Source organism: Cervus canadensis, chromosome 24, assembly GCF_019320065.1.
Source record: "Cervus canadensis isolate Bull #8, Minnesota chromosome 24, ASM1932006v1, whole genome shotgun sequence".
Lineage (NCBI taxonomy): Eukaryota > Metazoa > Chordata > Mammalia > Artiodactyla > Cervidae > Cervus > Cervus canadensis.
Window position 1 is genome coordinate 37,525,204 of NC_057409.1, and position 17,221 is coordinate 37,542,424.

The following is a 17,221-nucleotide window of genomic DNA, read 5'->3' on the forward strand; positions in this document are numbered from 1 at the left end:
GAATATTCAAAACTCTTCTCTGCTGAAGAATTTGCTCTTGCTGGGCCATCTTCCTCAAAAACATTTCCGCAGCAGTCTTTTCGGTCTCAACTCAGAAGCCACATCCTCAGAAAAAGGGCTTCCCTGACCTACTGTATCTTAAGCATCTCCCCCAATATAACTCTGTCTTTTCACTCTTAATTTTCTTCATAGCAGCTAATGTAATCTGAAATTATCTCATCTATGAAAGACTTCATTTGTTTACTATGTTCTTTTCCCAAAGAATATAATCATTTTGAGAACAAAAACCTTGTCTATCCTGTTCATTGCTTTAATCTCATTTCCTTGAACACAACGTGAAATATTTTTTGAATGAATAAACTTTTGAATAAAGTATGACTTTTTCTATCAATATTCTTTGGACTGAAAAGGTAGAAAAACCTCAAGTGGAAAAAAATTAAATGTATTGGTTTCATCATTAAAGAGCTTATATATGAGTTGAAGAGATTCTTACCACAAAACAAGATCATCAGGATGCATGCATCAGCTTTGTCTCTTTGGGGACAGCTACATTGCCAAGTTCTGTGTAATGGCAGCTTTAGTAAGCAAATGAGTTGCTTTTCCCCAAGAGCCCAACCTATTTCTTCTTGGTCATGCCCTTGTCATCAACCTGATTACCTGCCAGAAGAAAGAAGCTGCTTAATCAAAACCTTACAGATGACTCCTGGGAGTCACAAGAGGTATTAATCCCACCCAAGTCACCTGCCTGAGAATGGGGAAGGGTAGATTTCCCAGAGGAAATTTGAAATATTATTTCAATTTTATAATATAAATTCTGATTATGTTATTATCAAAATGAAAGAGAACAGATACTGGGCAGTGAACACAAAATACTCTTCACAATATCTTTCTTTGAATCCCTTAATTGCCACCCATCATAGCTAGATTCAAACCTGTCATTTTATTTGAGTGTTATTTAGATTTACACAATGCTGCTATTTCTGATCAGAATCAGGAAAACAAAAAGGAGTGTTGAGTCTATGTTACTTAATATTGTTTTTATTGTTCATGAATATTTCTATAGCTCCTGCATGCTTACTCACTCAGTAGTGTCTGATTCTTTGCGACCCTTTGGACTGTAGCCAACCAGGCTCCTCTGTCTCTTGGGATTTTTCAGGCAAGAACACAGGAGTGGGTTGCCATTTCCTCCTCCAGGGGATCTTCCCAACCTAGGGATCAAATCTGTTTCTCTTGTGTTTCCTGCCTTGCAGGCACATTCTTAACCAACTGAGCCATTGTGCTGACTACCACTCTGCCCTAACACCTCTGCAGGGAGGGAGATCAAGATCACCATCCCCAATGAGGCTCATTCCACCCTTTATCAGTCTTAAATTACTGGACCACAACTCTTTCCTTTGAGCTGAGACCAGATAATACTTACCAAAGTCTCAGTGGTACAGCCTGCAAAGCTCTGGAGAAATGGTGGCCAGTGCCATGGCAGGCAGCGATTTCTCTGCCTCGGAGGAAATTTCCTCTTTATTTCTTCTCCCATCCTCAGACTAGCTTACTTAAAGGGCTCTCAAGTTCAGAATGCCCAACACTGAACAAACCCGCTTTGCTGAGTAGTACGTCTGCCTGCCTTCTACACTCCAGATATGGTACAGGTTCCCCCCTCACTATCCAAAAGTAGAATGTTTTTATAAGCCAAAGTGGTGTAAAACAAGGAAGCATGTTCCCCAGGACATATCTTTCTAAGGGATGCACGAAACAAATTGCAATAAAACACAGATGCTCGCATGCAGCTCAAAGCTGGCAACTTGATGCTGAGATGCTGAGCGCAATTCCCTGGGAAGTAGCGTGACGGTCCCACTCTCGCTGCTCAGGGTATATGCTGCCTCTGGCTACAAAACAAAGCCTGAATGCTATTTTTGCTTATCGCCTTTTTTCATAAAAGTGAAAATTCTCTTCACATTTCTTTAATTAATACTAGATATATTTATGGGCTTTCTGGGTGGCTCAGCTGGTAAAGAATGCACCTGCGATGCAGGAGAACCTGGTTTGATTCCTGGGTCGGGAAGATCCCCTAGAGAAGGGATAGGCTACCCATCCCGGTATTCTTGGGCTTCCCTGGTGTCTCAGATGGTAAAGAATCTGCCTGCAATGCAGGAGACCTGGGTTTGATCCCTGGGTTGGGAAGATCCCCTGGAGAAGGGAACAGCTACCCACTCCAGTATTCTTGCCTGGAGAATCCCCATAAACAGAGGAGCCTGACAGAAAGAGTCAGAGAGGACCGAGTGACGAAGCACAGCACAGATATATATATATACGAGCCAAAGGATCCTGGTGTGTGATTTTTGTTATATGTCAACTTATATTTAAAAATTTAATGGAAATTAGACTATGGTGTTTATACTGATCTCTTACATTTATTCCTAACTTGCTAACACGAGAATTTTTTAAAGACTTTTCTTTTCAAATGGTTTTGTATTTATAGAAACGTTGCAAAAATAAGTACAGAGTTCCAGTACACACCTCACCTCACACTGGGTTTCCCTCTTTGTTAACACTTTATATTACCATTGTACACTTGTCAAACCTCAGGCACTAACACTGGAACATTTACTAGTAACAAAACTCCAGACTTTGTTTGGATTTTACCAGTTTTGACATTAATCTCTTCTTTCTGTTCCATGATCCTGTTCAGGGTTGACACCTTGCATTTAGTTGCCCTGTCTCTCTGTCCCCGCTGATCATGACAGTTTCCTTGGTCTGTTCTCTTTTCCTGACCTTGACAGTCTTGAGAAGCACTAGCCAAATATGCTGTAAAATATCCCCAACCGAGGTTTGTCTGTTCTCTCATGACTAAATTGAGGCAAAATGAAAATTTTCAGGGAAATAGCACTTCTTTAAGGAGTCCTATTTTAAGGAGTCCTTTTCTTAGTGTGTGAAAATAGCCTGTGAAAATTTTCTTGGTTTATTCTGCCCATAGTCAGACCCCAAAACAAGATCCAGCAAGATTAAATCATACATTACCATTTTTTATTTTAAAGAATTGTTGAAGCATTCTTTTCACATTACACTGGTTTTGAAAACATTAGATGTTCTGGTTGCCAGTTGGGATGGAATTGGGGGTGCCTCCATGGCCCCTCAATTAAGCTGAATTGGGGGTGCCTGACTCTTGCCTGCTCAGGTTGGCATTTTTCTGAGGCACTGATCTCTGTTGCCAGGCTCTGAGGAGGTCAAAGTCAGACTTTGGAAAAGCCCTTGGTCATTAGGAATCTGCTGTATATGCTAAAATGGTGAAAAGAAAATGTTACACAAACTCAGAGCTTCATTTATGAAATGTTTTCCTATTTAGCAATTTTAATCATTAACTAAATGAGCCACATAAGCTCCCCAAATGAAATGTGGTTTAAGGGTCTAAGTTGGGGGTTGAATTTAAATACTAACATCATTAAATTAAGAGTAGGTGAGAGAGAAGGACGTTTACCATTTTGCTTGGCTCTGTACCAATTATAGATACTTCCATTGCTCTGAGTGACTTTTCAGTTCAGTTCAGTTCAGTCGAACAGTCTCGTCCAACTCTTTGTGACCCCATTGACTGCATTACACCAGGCTTCCCTGTCCATTACCAACTCCTGCAGCTTACTCGAATTCATGTCCATCGAGTCGGTGATGCCATCCAACCATCTCATCTTCTGTCGCCCCCTTCTCCTCCTGCCCTCAATCTTTCCCAGCATCAGGGTCTTTTCCAATGAGTCAGCTCTTCGCATCAGGTGGCCAAAGTATTGAAGTTTCAGCTTCAACATCAGTCCTTCCAATGAACACCCAGAAGCAATCTCCTTTAGGATGGACAACTTGGATCTCCTTGCAGTCCAAGGGACTCTCAAGAGTCTTCTCCAACACCACAGTTCAAAAGCATCAGTTCTTCAGTGCTCAGCTTTCTTTATAGTCCAACTCTCACATCCATACATGACTACTGGAAAAACCATGGCTTTGACTAAACAGACCTTTGTTAGCAAAGTAATTTTTTAATATGCTGTCTATTTTTAATATGCTATTTTTTAATATTTTAAACTATTTTTTAATATGCTGCCTAGGTTGGTCATAACTTTCCTTCCAAGAAGTAAGCGTCTTTTAATTTCATGGCTGCAGTCATCATCTTCAGTGATTATGGAGCCCAAAAAAATAAAGTCTCTCACTGTTTCCATTGTTTCACTGTCTATTTGCCCTGAAATGATGGGACCAGATGCCATGATCTTAGTTTTCTGAATGTTGAGTTTTAAGCCAAAATTTTCACTCTCCTCTTTCACTTTCATTAAGAGGCTCTTCAATGTTTCTTTGCTTTCTGCCATAAGGGTGGTATCATCTCCATATCTGACATTATTGACATTTCTCCTGGCAATCTTGATTCCAGTTTGTGCTTCATCCAGCCCAGCATTTCTCATGATGTACTCTGCATATAAGTTAAATAAGCAGGGTGACAATATACAGCCTTGACATACTCCTTTCCCAATTTGGAACCAGTCTGTTGTTCCATGTCCAGTTCTAACTGTTACTTCTTGACCTGCATACAGATTTCTCAAGAGGCAGGTAAGGTGATCCGGTATACCCATCTCTTTAAGAATTTTTCACAGTTTATTGTGATCCACAGAGGCTTTGAAGTAGTCAATAAAGCAGAAGTAGATGTTTTTCTGGCACTCTCTTGCTTTTTCGATGACCCAGCAGATGTTGGCAATTTGATCTCTGGTTCCTCTGCCTTTTCTAAATCTAGCTTGAACATCTGGAAGTTCATGGTTCATGTCCTGTTGAAGCGTAGTTGGAGAATTTTGAGCATTACTTTGCTAGCGTGTGAGATGAGTGCAATTGTGTGGTAGTTTGAACATTCTTTGGCATCGCCTTTCTTTGGGATTGGAAGGAAAACTGACCTTTTCCAGTCTTGTGGCCACTGCTGAGTTTTCCAAATTTGTTGGCATATTGAGTACAGCACTTTAATAGCATCATCTTTTAGAATTTGAAATAGTTCAACTGGAATTCTATCACCTCCACTAGCTTTGTTCATAGTGATGCTTCCTAAGGCCCACTTGACTTCACATTACAGCATGTCTGGCTCTAGGTGAGTGATCACACCATTGTGATTATCTGGGTCATGAAGATCTTTTTTGTACAGTTCTTCTGTGTATTCTTGCCACCTCTTCTTAATATCTTCTGCTTCTGTTAGGTCCATACCATTTCTGTCCTTTATTGAGCCCATCTTTGCATGAAATGTTCCCTTGGTATCTCTAATTTTCTTGAAGAGATCGCTAGTCTTTCCCATTCTATTGTTTTCCTCTATTTCTTTGCACTGATCACTGAGGAAGGCTTTCTTATCTCTCCTGGCTATTCTTTGGAACTCTGCATTCAAATGGACATATCTTTCTTTTTCTCCTTTGCCTTTTGTGTCTTTTCTTTTCTCAGCTATTCTAAGGCCTCCTCAGACAACCATTTTATCAGTGAAAAAATGAAAACCCCACATAAAAGTTATCTTTGAGTGCCGTAAAGATGAGTAATCTAAAGACAAAGTTTTTCAAAGCCATTTCTGCAACAAGAGATAGGCAAATTTTCCAGTCTCCTAAGGCAGCCTAAGAACAGGATTTAGAGATTATCAAGACATTTTACCTGTATACACAGAATAACAACACTTATATAACGGCTTGGAAATCTATGTGTCAAATAGAAAAGTAATGTTCCCTATGTTTAAAAATACTTTGTTCAGAAATGAAATACATCATGGGATGCAGATTCTCCTCTACATATTTACTGAAACTACGTTACCTCTAATAGATGTAAGTCATTGATGTTGCACTTAATACTTTATAATAATACTACTTTATAAAAAGAGCACCTATTATTTCTCCAGGATTGAAGAATTTGAAAGAAAACACAATTTGCAGACTTCCTCTGTTAGAAAACTGTGATTTCATTTGTAAAATAAGTAACTAAGAACCAGATCATATGAAAAGATTGGTGCACTACATATTAACTGGTAAAGAATGACCAGATTCCTTAGGAGTCAATGCTTTTAAAGAAACTCATCCACATTTCTGCCTTTAATTTTATGATCTTTTCTTTTTTTATCCCCCCTTACTATTCACAATGAAAACATGACCACATTTACTATACATCAAATAAAAATGTTAACAAAATACTCCTTTACCTACCAACTGTCAGTAAGGTATATGTACATTCTTAAAAAAAAAAAAAAAAAAAAAACGGGATTTAGATCTTTATAAACTTGAGTTAGATATCTTGGGTGAAATTTTAAAAAGAGCATAAACTGAAAAGTTATTTTTCATTTTGATAGTCATGATACACTGGTTAATAAAAATGTTTGGGGCTTCCCTGGTGGCTCAGTAGTAGAGAATCCACCTGCCAATGCAGAAGACATTGGTTTGATCCCTGGTCCAAGAATATCCCACATGCCTTGGAGCAACTAAGCCCGTGAGCCACAACTATTGAGCCTGTGCTCTAGAGAACTACAACTACTACTGAAGCCCAAGCACCCTGGAGTCCATGCTCTGCAACAAGAGAAGCCCCCACAATAAGAAGCCCATGGACCACAACTAGAGAGTAGCCCCTGCTCTTCACAACTAGAGAAAAGCCCATGCAGCAATGAAGACCCAGCACAGCCAAAATTAAATTAAATAAGTAAATAATTTTTTAATGCTTTTATCAAAAACTATTGTCATGCTATTATTTCTTTTTTACTTGTCCTTGATTATTGGTAATTCTACCATTAAAATAGTTGGAACTATTAATAATTACTTTTTATTTCCTCATTGACTTGGCATACCACTAGGCTCTTGATAAAGAAAATTTAAAAGTGTCACATGGGTGAGAGAATAATCAGGAATTTTAGAGTTAAACTGAACTGGGTTCAAATCTTGGCTCAGCCACTGTAATTTCGAGCAAACTGTTTTATTTCTGATTATCACAACATTTTTGAGATGGTGATAACTGCATCACAGTGTGTAATGAAGACTATATGATAAAATATACTGAAAATACTGAGCTTAGTACCTAAAACAAAGCCAGTGTATATATATAATTCTTTGTATATGTTATTTCTAAACTGTCCATCCATTCAGAATTGAACTTCCTGGGGGGAAATTGCTTCTCTATTTGTCTCAGGGAAAGGGTTCAAGAGTGGAGGACACAGACAGAACAGGCCTAAAGAGAGAAAAAGACTGAAATCCAACTCATGGACCAAAATACGTAATAACTAGAAATGATGAGAATGTCTTTTAATAAACTCAACTGTATAAATATTTATAATTATAAAAATAACTGCTGGTAAGAAAGTGAGTTCTAATGACTATATGACCCAAGAAAATCTGCAGATTCAATGCAATCCGTATCAAATTACCAATAGTATTTTTCACAGAACAGGAACAGAAAAACTTTAAATTTGTATAGAGACACAAAAGACCCCAAATAGACAAAACAATCTTGAGAAAGAACAGAACTGGAGGAATCATAATCCCTGACTTCAGACTATACTACAAAGCTACAATAATCAAAACAGTATAGAACTCATACAAAAACAGACACATAGATCAATGGAATATGATAGTAATCCAAGAAATAAACCCACATACTTATGGTTAGTTAATCCATGACAAGACAAGAATGTACAATGGAGAAAAGACAGTCTCTTTAATAAGTGGTGCTGGGAAGACGGGACAGCTACACATAAAAGAATGAAACCAGAACATTCTCTAACACTATTACACAAAATAAACTCAAAATGGATTAAAGACTTAGTGTGAATCCAGATAATATTAAACTCCTAGAGGAAGGCATAGGCAGGACACTCTGACAAAAATCACAACAATTTTTTTTCTCTTGATATTTCTCCTAGAGCAGTAGAAACAAAAACAAACAAATTGGACCTGATCAAACATGAAAGTTTTGCACAGCACAGACAACCATAGCAAAAAGACAACCTACAGAATGGGGAAAAATATTTGTGAAGGATTTGACCAGCGAGGGATTAATTTCCAAAATATAGCTCAGACAGCTCAGTATCAGAAAATAAATAATCAGTCAAAAAGGGGGGGGGGGGGCAGAGGACCTAAACAGACATTTCCCCAAAGAAGATATGCAGGTGGTCAACAGGGACAGAAAAAGATGCTTAAAGTCAGTAGATCTGGGTCTGAAACCATGTTCTCTCAATCACTAGTTGTGTGACTTTGGGCAAGTCAATCTACCTCCATGAGTCACAGTCATTTGTAAAAAGGAGACAGCAATAAGACTTACTCCATAAACTTTGTGGTGAGGGTTAAACAAGTTAATGTGTGTAAAAACCTAGCAGGATATGTGTACCCAACATGCACACAATAAATATTTCACTGCTACAATATACTGACTTGTCAAGCTCAGTGAAGTTCTGGGCTACATGCTGATCTCTGTAGATCTGAAGAAGGGACATTTGATTCCTAGAAACAAAGTTAGATGCTAAGAGAACATATTAAAAAGTGACTCAAAATGTATTTTTAAAACAAACTTTAATTTATCCCACATGCCATTTGGAATACAGTAATAGAACAAAGAAAAAATAATAAATTCAGTGTGACCATCACTATAAATGATTACAAACAAAATCTGTTTGCATACATAAGCTCACTGACCAAGAAAACCTTGTGTTAAGGTTTACAAGAGAGTGAAGACTTGAGATTTGGCTGGTCACAGAGGGGACATTCAAAAAGAGGAATATGTGCAATATTCTTTTTTGACTAATTTCCCTTTTTCCTAGAATGAAACAAGTTTCTCACACATTTATTATTTTAACAAAATCCAGACATCTTCTAGTGTGTACTTGTTCTGCGATCTTTAATCTTTCAATGTACATTTTTAGACCCTAATTGTTCCTATGCACAGACAAAATGAATGGAATGATAGAAGTCCCTTAAAGTGGAAAAAAGAATACTGATTTGTTTAAAGGAAAATGTCACATACCAAATGATCTCTATCATATTTAGAGTGATATTTACAAGAGAAAACTAGAACCAAGCAACTGAAATGTTTCTCTACCCAAAAGGAGCAGAAAAATGAACATCACAGAGCAAGTACTGCACATTAATTCAGAAAAGAATTTGATGCCAAAATAAAGTAATAAAATGCTCCACTGACTTGCTCCTTTTGTGGCTTTAGTATTTACAGGAGCCAATTCATGGAGCCTGAAAATGGGCTGTGAACACTGGAGCCCTGACCGCTCAGCTCTGGGGCTAAGCAGCGGGATGCAGGCCAAGTTCCTCTGACACAACCAGAGGAACCAGCTCTTCAAAGCCACAGATATGGATTCACAGATCATCCTCGGTTTTTCCTTTTCTTCCTTCCAGGCCCGTATTAAATTCTAATGGTCTGGAAGACTCCATTAGAATCTCATCTCCCTGCCTCCCGCCACTTTCCTTGGACTCTTCATGGAGACCAAGTTGTGGTAGGCAGTCCTGCTCCGAGTTACTCCAGACGTAGCCAGGTAAAGTCACAAGGCTGTCGGGCTGTCGGCTGGCCTTCTTGGAGGCTTTGCCTGAGATGAGCACCATGCGCGTGCTGGCCGCCATCTGCGACTGGCTGCTGGTGCTGTGCGTCAACGTGGTGAGCACGGAGCCGTATCTGTGGCCGCCGCACGGGGGCGTCCTTTTCCAGTCCACGGAGAGACTCCACCGACTCCACAACTTCTTCACCTCAGACTGAACCTAAACACACAAGGACCATTTCATGCATCAAAAACCTTCAGAGGCCCTGCAGCCTTATTGGATGGATGTGTGCCCTGACTTCACTGATAGTAATAATCACTAAATTTCCACTGTGTACCAGGGACTTTATATATACAGTTGACACTTCAACAATGCAGGGATTAGGGGTGCCCAACACCTGCAGCTGAAAAATCCCCTGTGAATTCTCAGTTAGCCTATATCTGGAGTTTCACATGGGTGGAGTCAACCAACCCAAGATGGTGTGGTACGGTAGTGCATATATAGTGAAAATGTATAAGTAGACCTATGCAGTTCAAACCTGTGTTGTTCAAGAGTCAACTGTGTATTCTCTCTCAATCTCTTCCTGAGAGGTGTTATTACTGGAGATGAGCAAACAGGCTTAGAGAGAGGCAAAAGGATTTGTCCAAGGTTAGTGCTTTAATAGAAGTTGAAATACAGCCACTATAAATGTGTGACTCATGGGAAAGGAAAAAGAGGGGTCTGGGTTGGAGGAGAAATGTGGATACACAGTGCCTGCTGAGGCTGTGGAAGGGCATGGAGGCTGCTCATCTGTAAATGGAACTGTAACCCTATCGCTCTGCACAAGCATACTGAAGGAGAGGAACGGGAAGAGGACTGGACTATGAAAAGTGGGCACTGCAAGGGCATTCTTAGCAGGGTAGGGCTCTCATTTCCATTCTTGCTGCTGAAAATTCAGTTCTGCTACTGCAACCTTCCAGAAGGGAGCTTTTTGAAAGTTCCATGGGAAGCAGTGGAAACCTGATAAGCTGATGTCACCTAGAAGATTAGCACCATTCTTTCTCTCCAGGCAACTTGTAAATGAACTGAAATTATCCCATCACCATCTGGTAGTTTAAAAAATGTCACAATGTTCTAATGGGTTATTCCCAGAGAGTTATATTTGATTTTCTTATAGAACTTGAAATTAAATGTAAGTTGAAGCACTGACTGGAATATGATGTTCACTGTCCTTCCAAGTATCAATTTGCATTCTAACAAATTGGGTTTCTGACATCAAGGTTTGCAACTGAATTGACATTGAAAAGTGCTGGAAGAGGAAGACCTTGGCTTATTTACATCAATTCTTGCTTTCTCAAAATAATTTATGATGAAAATATATCCTTTCTCCCTGCCCATTCTTTCCTGTAAGCCCTGGGGATTCTTTTTTTTTTTTTTAAGCCCTGGGGATTCTAAAGAGATTCAGGTCATATTGTGATAGCCATTTATACTCAGAGTTAGACCTACAGGGGGTCTGGGGTTCCTTCAAACTTACCTCTCCATTGCAATAGCAGTAGATGATAGACACAAAGAAACCCTGGAGGAGAAAATAGAATGTTTTAATTAATTAATTTTAATTATGAAGATCATAGCACTAAAGCATCTTGTGTCAAAATGCATATGTTGAAAAACAGCTTTTTTAAAATGATTCCTCCAGAAAATTATACAAGTTATTCTCTCCTAATATTTCCAAATCCTTAAATATATATGAAATTTGTCTGAGATCTTTCCTTGGTGTCAAATTAACCAAGTAAATAAATAAAATACTCCAGGATACATGAATAACTGATTTTTATCATGTTAATTTCATGTTTGCCACTCAGAATCACAGAACATGCCCTAGCTGGTAAGTGAAATTTATACACCGTGAATGTTGGCAACTATAGGCATAGGGTATATTATAGTGAAAACACAAACTTTTTTTTCCCATTCATTCAAAAATATTTGTTGACTTTACACACTGTGAAATGCTCAGTTTTACAGAGATAAACAATTTAATCAAAATAGATAAGGTCCCTGTTCTCCTTACAGCTTATATTCTGGAAGAGAATACAGATGAATAAAATATAAACAAATAGCCACAGGAGAAAATCGTAAAATGATGAGATAAAGACTATTCAGGCAAAACAAGTGGTGTTGGAAGAGAAGAGTGGAGAAGATCTATCAGAGGGGGAGCTCGATGAAGACCTCTCTGAGAGGGTGACATTTAAGCTGATTTGAGTGAGAAGAAGCCAGGCCATATGAATATTAGAGGGAAGAGCATTCCAGGCAGAGAAAACAGCAAGTACAAGCCCCTGAGGCAGAAGTGAACCTGAGGAACAGAAACCGTGGATGAGCTAGTGTGGCTCAGACTTAGTGGGCAGCGGGGAACATGGTGTGAGGTGAGGTCACAGCCAGGCAGGATCCCTGCAACGTAGGGCTGTGCACACAAGGTAACACTGTTTGGATTTCATTCTGACTGCAATGCGAAGCCTCTGGATATGTCCAGCTGATAAGTGACATGGTCAGATTTATCTTTAAGAGTCTTCAGACTATTCTATGAAGACTAGCTTGAAGGCAGGAGGTGGCAGCAAATGAGTAGCAGGAAGAAGAGTTAGGAGACGTGTGTAGTCCGTATGAGGGATGATGCTATCGTGTTTTCTACTGAGATCAACTGTATGGAAGCAACCTCTTCCTCTTTCTTGTCTCCCCTTCCCTTTTTCCCTCTCGCCTGCCTATCCTGTCTTTTGTTTCATTGACTTTCCATACACACACACAGATTCCTGCTCCAAAGGTGTCACATATGTTACAGCAATATGCTTTCCTGTCTCACAGCCCATGCTCCTGCTGCGGTAAGGGGTTAACCTGACCTCCGCAGGGTAGAAAAGCACAGGTGCCAGAACATAGCCCCTTTCCTGGCCCCTGGGAGACGGGTGGGTCACCACCCAGAGAAGAGTCAAAGACATGAGCTTGCAATTTGGTAGCGTCGGAGGGTGTTGGAGGAGCTGGGGGTGGAGAGGAGGGCAAAATATAGGAATCACATTACTAGATGGCACTCTCTACCTGAAAGGAGTTGAAAAAGAGCTCACAGTGCATCCGAATCTCCCACCCCAGCCCCGCAAAGGAATGCGGCAGACACACGAACACGATGTAATGTACACCAAAGACCATCACCAGCACCAGTGTGGATTTGGCGAGTTTCCTGGAAGAGAATGGCAAGTCTTTTAATTAGTCAGTATAGAGTGCCCTTCTGTAGACATTGGAGAAGGAAATGGCAACCCACTCCAGCATTCTGGCCTGGAGAATTCCATGGGCTGGATAGTCCATGTGGTCGCAGAGAGTTGGACACGACTGAGTGACTTCACATCTTCACTTTTCTGTAGACATGTGTGTGCTAAGTTGCTTCAGTCATGTCCAACTCTTGGAGACTTTATGGGCTGTAGCCAGCCAGGCTCCTCTGTCCATGGGATTCTCCAGGAAAGAGTACTGGAGTGGGTTGCCATTTCCTCCTCCAGGGGATATTCCTGACCCAGGGATCAAACCCACATTTCCTGCATTGCAGGAGGATTCTTTACCACTGAGCACTGGGGAAGCCCTCTGTAGACACAGCTTTCTGGAAAAAATAAAGCTTAGCAGAGCTAACAGGGACAGATTTCCCCATCTTTGACCCACTACTTCTGCTAGTTTTTCCCTGCCTCCCTCTTCTTCCTGTCACTTCTGTTCTAAATCAGGCAGTTTATTCTCACTTCCGGTGATTACTATCCCCTGAAAGAAGTGAAAGTTGACCAGTCATGTCTGACTCTTTGCAACCCCATGGACTGTAGTCTGCCAGGTTCCTCTGTCCATGGAATTTTCCAGGCAAGAATACTGGAGTGGGTTGCCATTTCCTTCTTCAGAGGGTCTTCCTGACCCAGGGACTGAACCCGGTTCTCCTGCTTTGTAGGCAGATTTCTTTACCATCTGAGCCATCAGGGAAAACCACAATTATCCCCAAAATCTTTCTAATCTCATTTCTACTCTTTTTGCTTAAAGGATACTATTTTCATAAAATTGTAAAGTCGCTTTTTTTTTATGTCCTAAATCTTCAGCTTCAACATTTTAGATGTAAGAAGTGGCTCTTTCTCTAAGAAATATACCTCTTTCTCTAAGAATCATTTAAAACCCCAGTAATCTCAAAGTAAAGTCAATCCTAAAGGAAATCAGTCCTGAATATTCATTGGAAGGACTGATGCTGAAGCTGAAACTCCAATACATTGGCTACCTGATGGGAAGAACTGACTCACTGGAAAAGATCCTGATGCTGGGAAAGATTGAAGGCAGGAGGGGAAGGGGACGGCAGAGGATGAGATGGTTGGATGGCATCACCGACTCAATGGACATGAGTTTGAGTAAACTCCGGGAGTTGGTGATGGACAGGGAGGCCTGGCATGCTGCAATCCATGGGGTCGCAAAGAGTTGGACAGAACTGAGCGACTGAACTAACTAAAAAAATCTCAAAGGATTGTAACCTTCTTCCTTCCCTCACTAGTCTTTCCTTCAGTGTTCTTCCTTCCTTTCTTTCGTCCTTCCTTCTTTCCTTTCTTTCTTTCCCTACTTATTTTTTCTTTTTGGAAGTAAGCTAGTTTCAAAGATAATCCACTCTTTGTTCTCACCAGAGTTTTTCAAGTCTCTTGGGCAACTTTCTACTGAAAGTATAATTTCACATCATTCAGAAATAAAGGAAATAGTAGCTTTTATTCAGAACTAGAGAAATAAGCAGCTTTCAAACACCAGTGCACTTTTTCATTTTATGAAGATTGAAAGGTTATTTACATTTTTCCATTTCTATCATCCTTTGACCTTTGTCTTCACCAATGGGATGTGACATGAGACAAGCTATACTAGTATAGCATGGACCCTTTACTGTAAATGCTTAGCCACAATTTATAGTACTACCTCTTGCACCATACTGAAAATAACTGGAGCTAGCAGCTGATCATTCGTTCATACTGTGCATCTATTCTAGACCTCGGTCCATCTGTACCTGTAGTGTTTTCTGCCTGACAGCAAATGCTTTCTACATGGTATGGGGGGATGATTCCACAGAGGACTTAGAGAATGTTTGTGAGAGAAGATGGAAACACTGGCTATGATTTCTTCCTTTCTGTGTCTGAGATAGCATTTCATGACAACATGAGGCAGAAAGAAATAGATTCTTGTTTGGGGATTGCAAAAACTAATCCACATGCTCCTGACTAGTGGGTGTATATGTTCAGTTGCCTAAAAGCCAATTCCAAAATGATTTAGAACCTCTGAAATGATCATTGGGAGAAACAGACATAGTCTTAAAATAGTTTGATAATGATTATAAATACTTAGGATATTCCTGGTGGCTCAGAAAGTAAAAAATCTGCCTGCAGTGTGGGAAACCCAAGTTTGGTCCCCGGGTCAGGAAGAACTCCTGGAGAAGGAAATGGCAACGCACTCCAGTACTCTTGCCTGAAGAATCCCATGGACAGAGTAGCCTGGTGGGTTATAGCCCAAGGGGTCACAAAAAGTAAGATACAACTGAGTGACTAACACTTTCATATTCATAAATACTTAATTTGTCCTTTTTTCCAACAAAGACTGAATAATAGACCTCCTCCAATTAGCATATTTGAAATTTCTTAAAAATCAATTATTTGGGAGGTGCCAACTTGATGGGAAGGCTTCTCAGGTGGCACAGTGGTAAAGAATCTGCCTCCCAGTGTAGAAGAAGCAGGAAATGCAAGTTCAGTCCCTGGGTCAGGAAGATCCCCTAGAGAAGGATACAGCAACCCACTCCAGTATTCTTGCCTGAGAAAATCCCATGGACAGAGAAGCCTGATGGGCTACAGGCCATGGGGTCGCAAAGAGTCAGACATGACTGAGCACACAACAGACACAATTTGATGGGCAGACCGGAACCGATATAGCTAATATACTTTCTTGATTTTTGTTGTGTGTGTGTGCTCCATCGCTAAGCCCTGTCTGACTTTTTGTGACCTCCTGGACTGTAGCCCACCAGGCTCCTCTGTCCATGGGATTTCCCAGGCAAGAATATTGGAGTGGGTTGCCATTTCCCTCTTCAGGTGATCTTCTTGACCCAAGGAGAGAACCTGCATCTCCTGCTTGGCAGGTGGATTCTTTACCACTGAACCACCAGGTAAGCCCTGGTTACAAAGTTTATTGTAAAATCCCAATTGCTAAGAACATATTTTTAAAAATATACTTAGAATTTAAGCATAATGGGAAGGTTTGTTGTTATTTATATTTTTCTAAAATATATATATTTTTCTGATAAATAGCACAATTAAACCAAGCAAAAATACATGTTCACAATTTAGTCTCTTAGAGACATTTCAGATCAATTGATACCTGTCCTTTAGTCTAAATAGTAACCAAAATATTTTCTCTTATGGATGTCTGTCCTGGAATTACCTGTATTGTTTTCTCGTGTCATGCCCAACCACATTGGTCTCCCAGATTTTAGTAGCCAGAACTCTAACGGTATTCAGAAACAGGATAAAATTCAGCTGAAAAAGAAGATAATATTACAAAGAATTATAACTTAGTCTTCAAGTTGTTTCCAAAAATTTACATAAATTGAACTTCTTTGTATTCAAAGACTAAAAATGACTGATTTCTGTAAATGTGGATGAGGAAACCTCAGATAAGATATTAGAAAGATAGTGATTCTTATTTGCCCTCATGAAAACACAGAGAAAATTTCAGCAACACTAGAAATCAGAAATACCAGAGGATAACCTGCCAGAGTCCATGGGGGATTTCCAGGCCAAAGTTCAGATGAAGTTCTGTGGCAGACAGGTTAAAGGATAATAATTACTACATAAATGTAACTGACTGCCTTTTCGAAATGAATTACCTGTTTCTATATCTATTTTAGGGAGAATAATAGGGTTGCTTTGGGGATGCTGTCTCTTTTACGATGTATGAAAAGCACTGGGTGAAGTATATACAAGGTTAAGGGGGGGAAAAAAAGCCAGGTAAGATGCTGAATAAGATAAGAAAAGGTCCCAGTGTTGGCAATTAAATTGAGATATGAGCACCACCAGAGACAATCAAGTCCTGGCTTTAAAAAGGAGCAGGTAAAATAAATGAATAAATAAATAAATATTTTTTAAAATTAAATAAAAAGGAGGGAGTGAGGAAAAGATATTGGACATTTTATGTCCAAGGACCTCAAGGATTAGTGAACAGGTCCAAAATGAAGAAGAAGACAAGATATCCAGGTCAGGGTTCATAAAGAGGTGGAAGCCCAAACCCCTTGGGTCCCTTTATTCAAGGAGACATCCATAGTCCAGGAAGTACCAGTACTTAGGAATAATGGAAATGTGGGTTACCAAGAGTGGATTTGTGTTAATGCCAGAGTAACAGCTCAAAGGGAGGACCTATCAACTCTGCATCCTGGGATAACTTATCCTGAAGAGTCTTTAGTCCTTTCTGGAATTTGGAGAATTTTGGTTATTGGGTGATTCATGTGCCCCATTACCCAGTTGAGTTTATCATCTGCATCAGCCCTTAATCCCCACCACCATTTTTGCCATCCTACCACTGACTGCTCCATAGGCAACTCTCACCAGTTTCACAGTTTCCCACGAGAATTGGGGGTCTTGAGCCCCATATCCTAGAGAAAGGACAGAGCTGTGCTGTGAACTTGTGGAATACGGATGTCTTCAGGTTAATAAGAGCCACTAAGTATTGAA

General features: G+C 39.9%; 1 protein-coding gene across 1 annotated transcript in view; it reads right to left on the minus strand.

Annotated features, from left to right (window-relative positions):
- Positions 1–8,521: 8,521 nt before the first annotated feature.
- Positions 8,522–17,221, minus strand: part of PTH2R (parathyroid hormone 2 receptor) — an 83,767-nt gene continuing 75,067 nt past the window's right edge. Inside the window, exons 10-13 of the mRNA XM_043445165.1 lie at positions 15,936–16,030; positions 12,558–12,696; positions 11,011–11,052; positions 8,522–9,716 (exon numbers count right to left, since the gene is read on the minus strand). Of these exons, the coding sequence (XP_043301100.1) occupies positions 9,321–9,716; positions 11,011–11,052; positions 12,558–12,696; positions 15,936–16,030 (672 nt within the window). The 3' untranslated portion in view covers positions 8,522–9,320. The remainder of the gene's footprint in view (positions 9,717–11,010; positions 11,053–12,557; positions 12,697–15,935; positions 16,031–17,221) is intronic.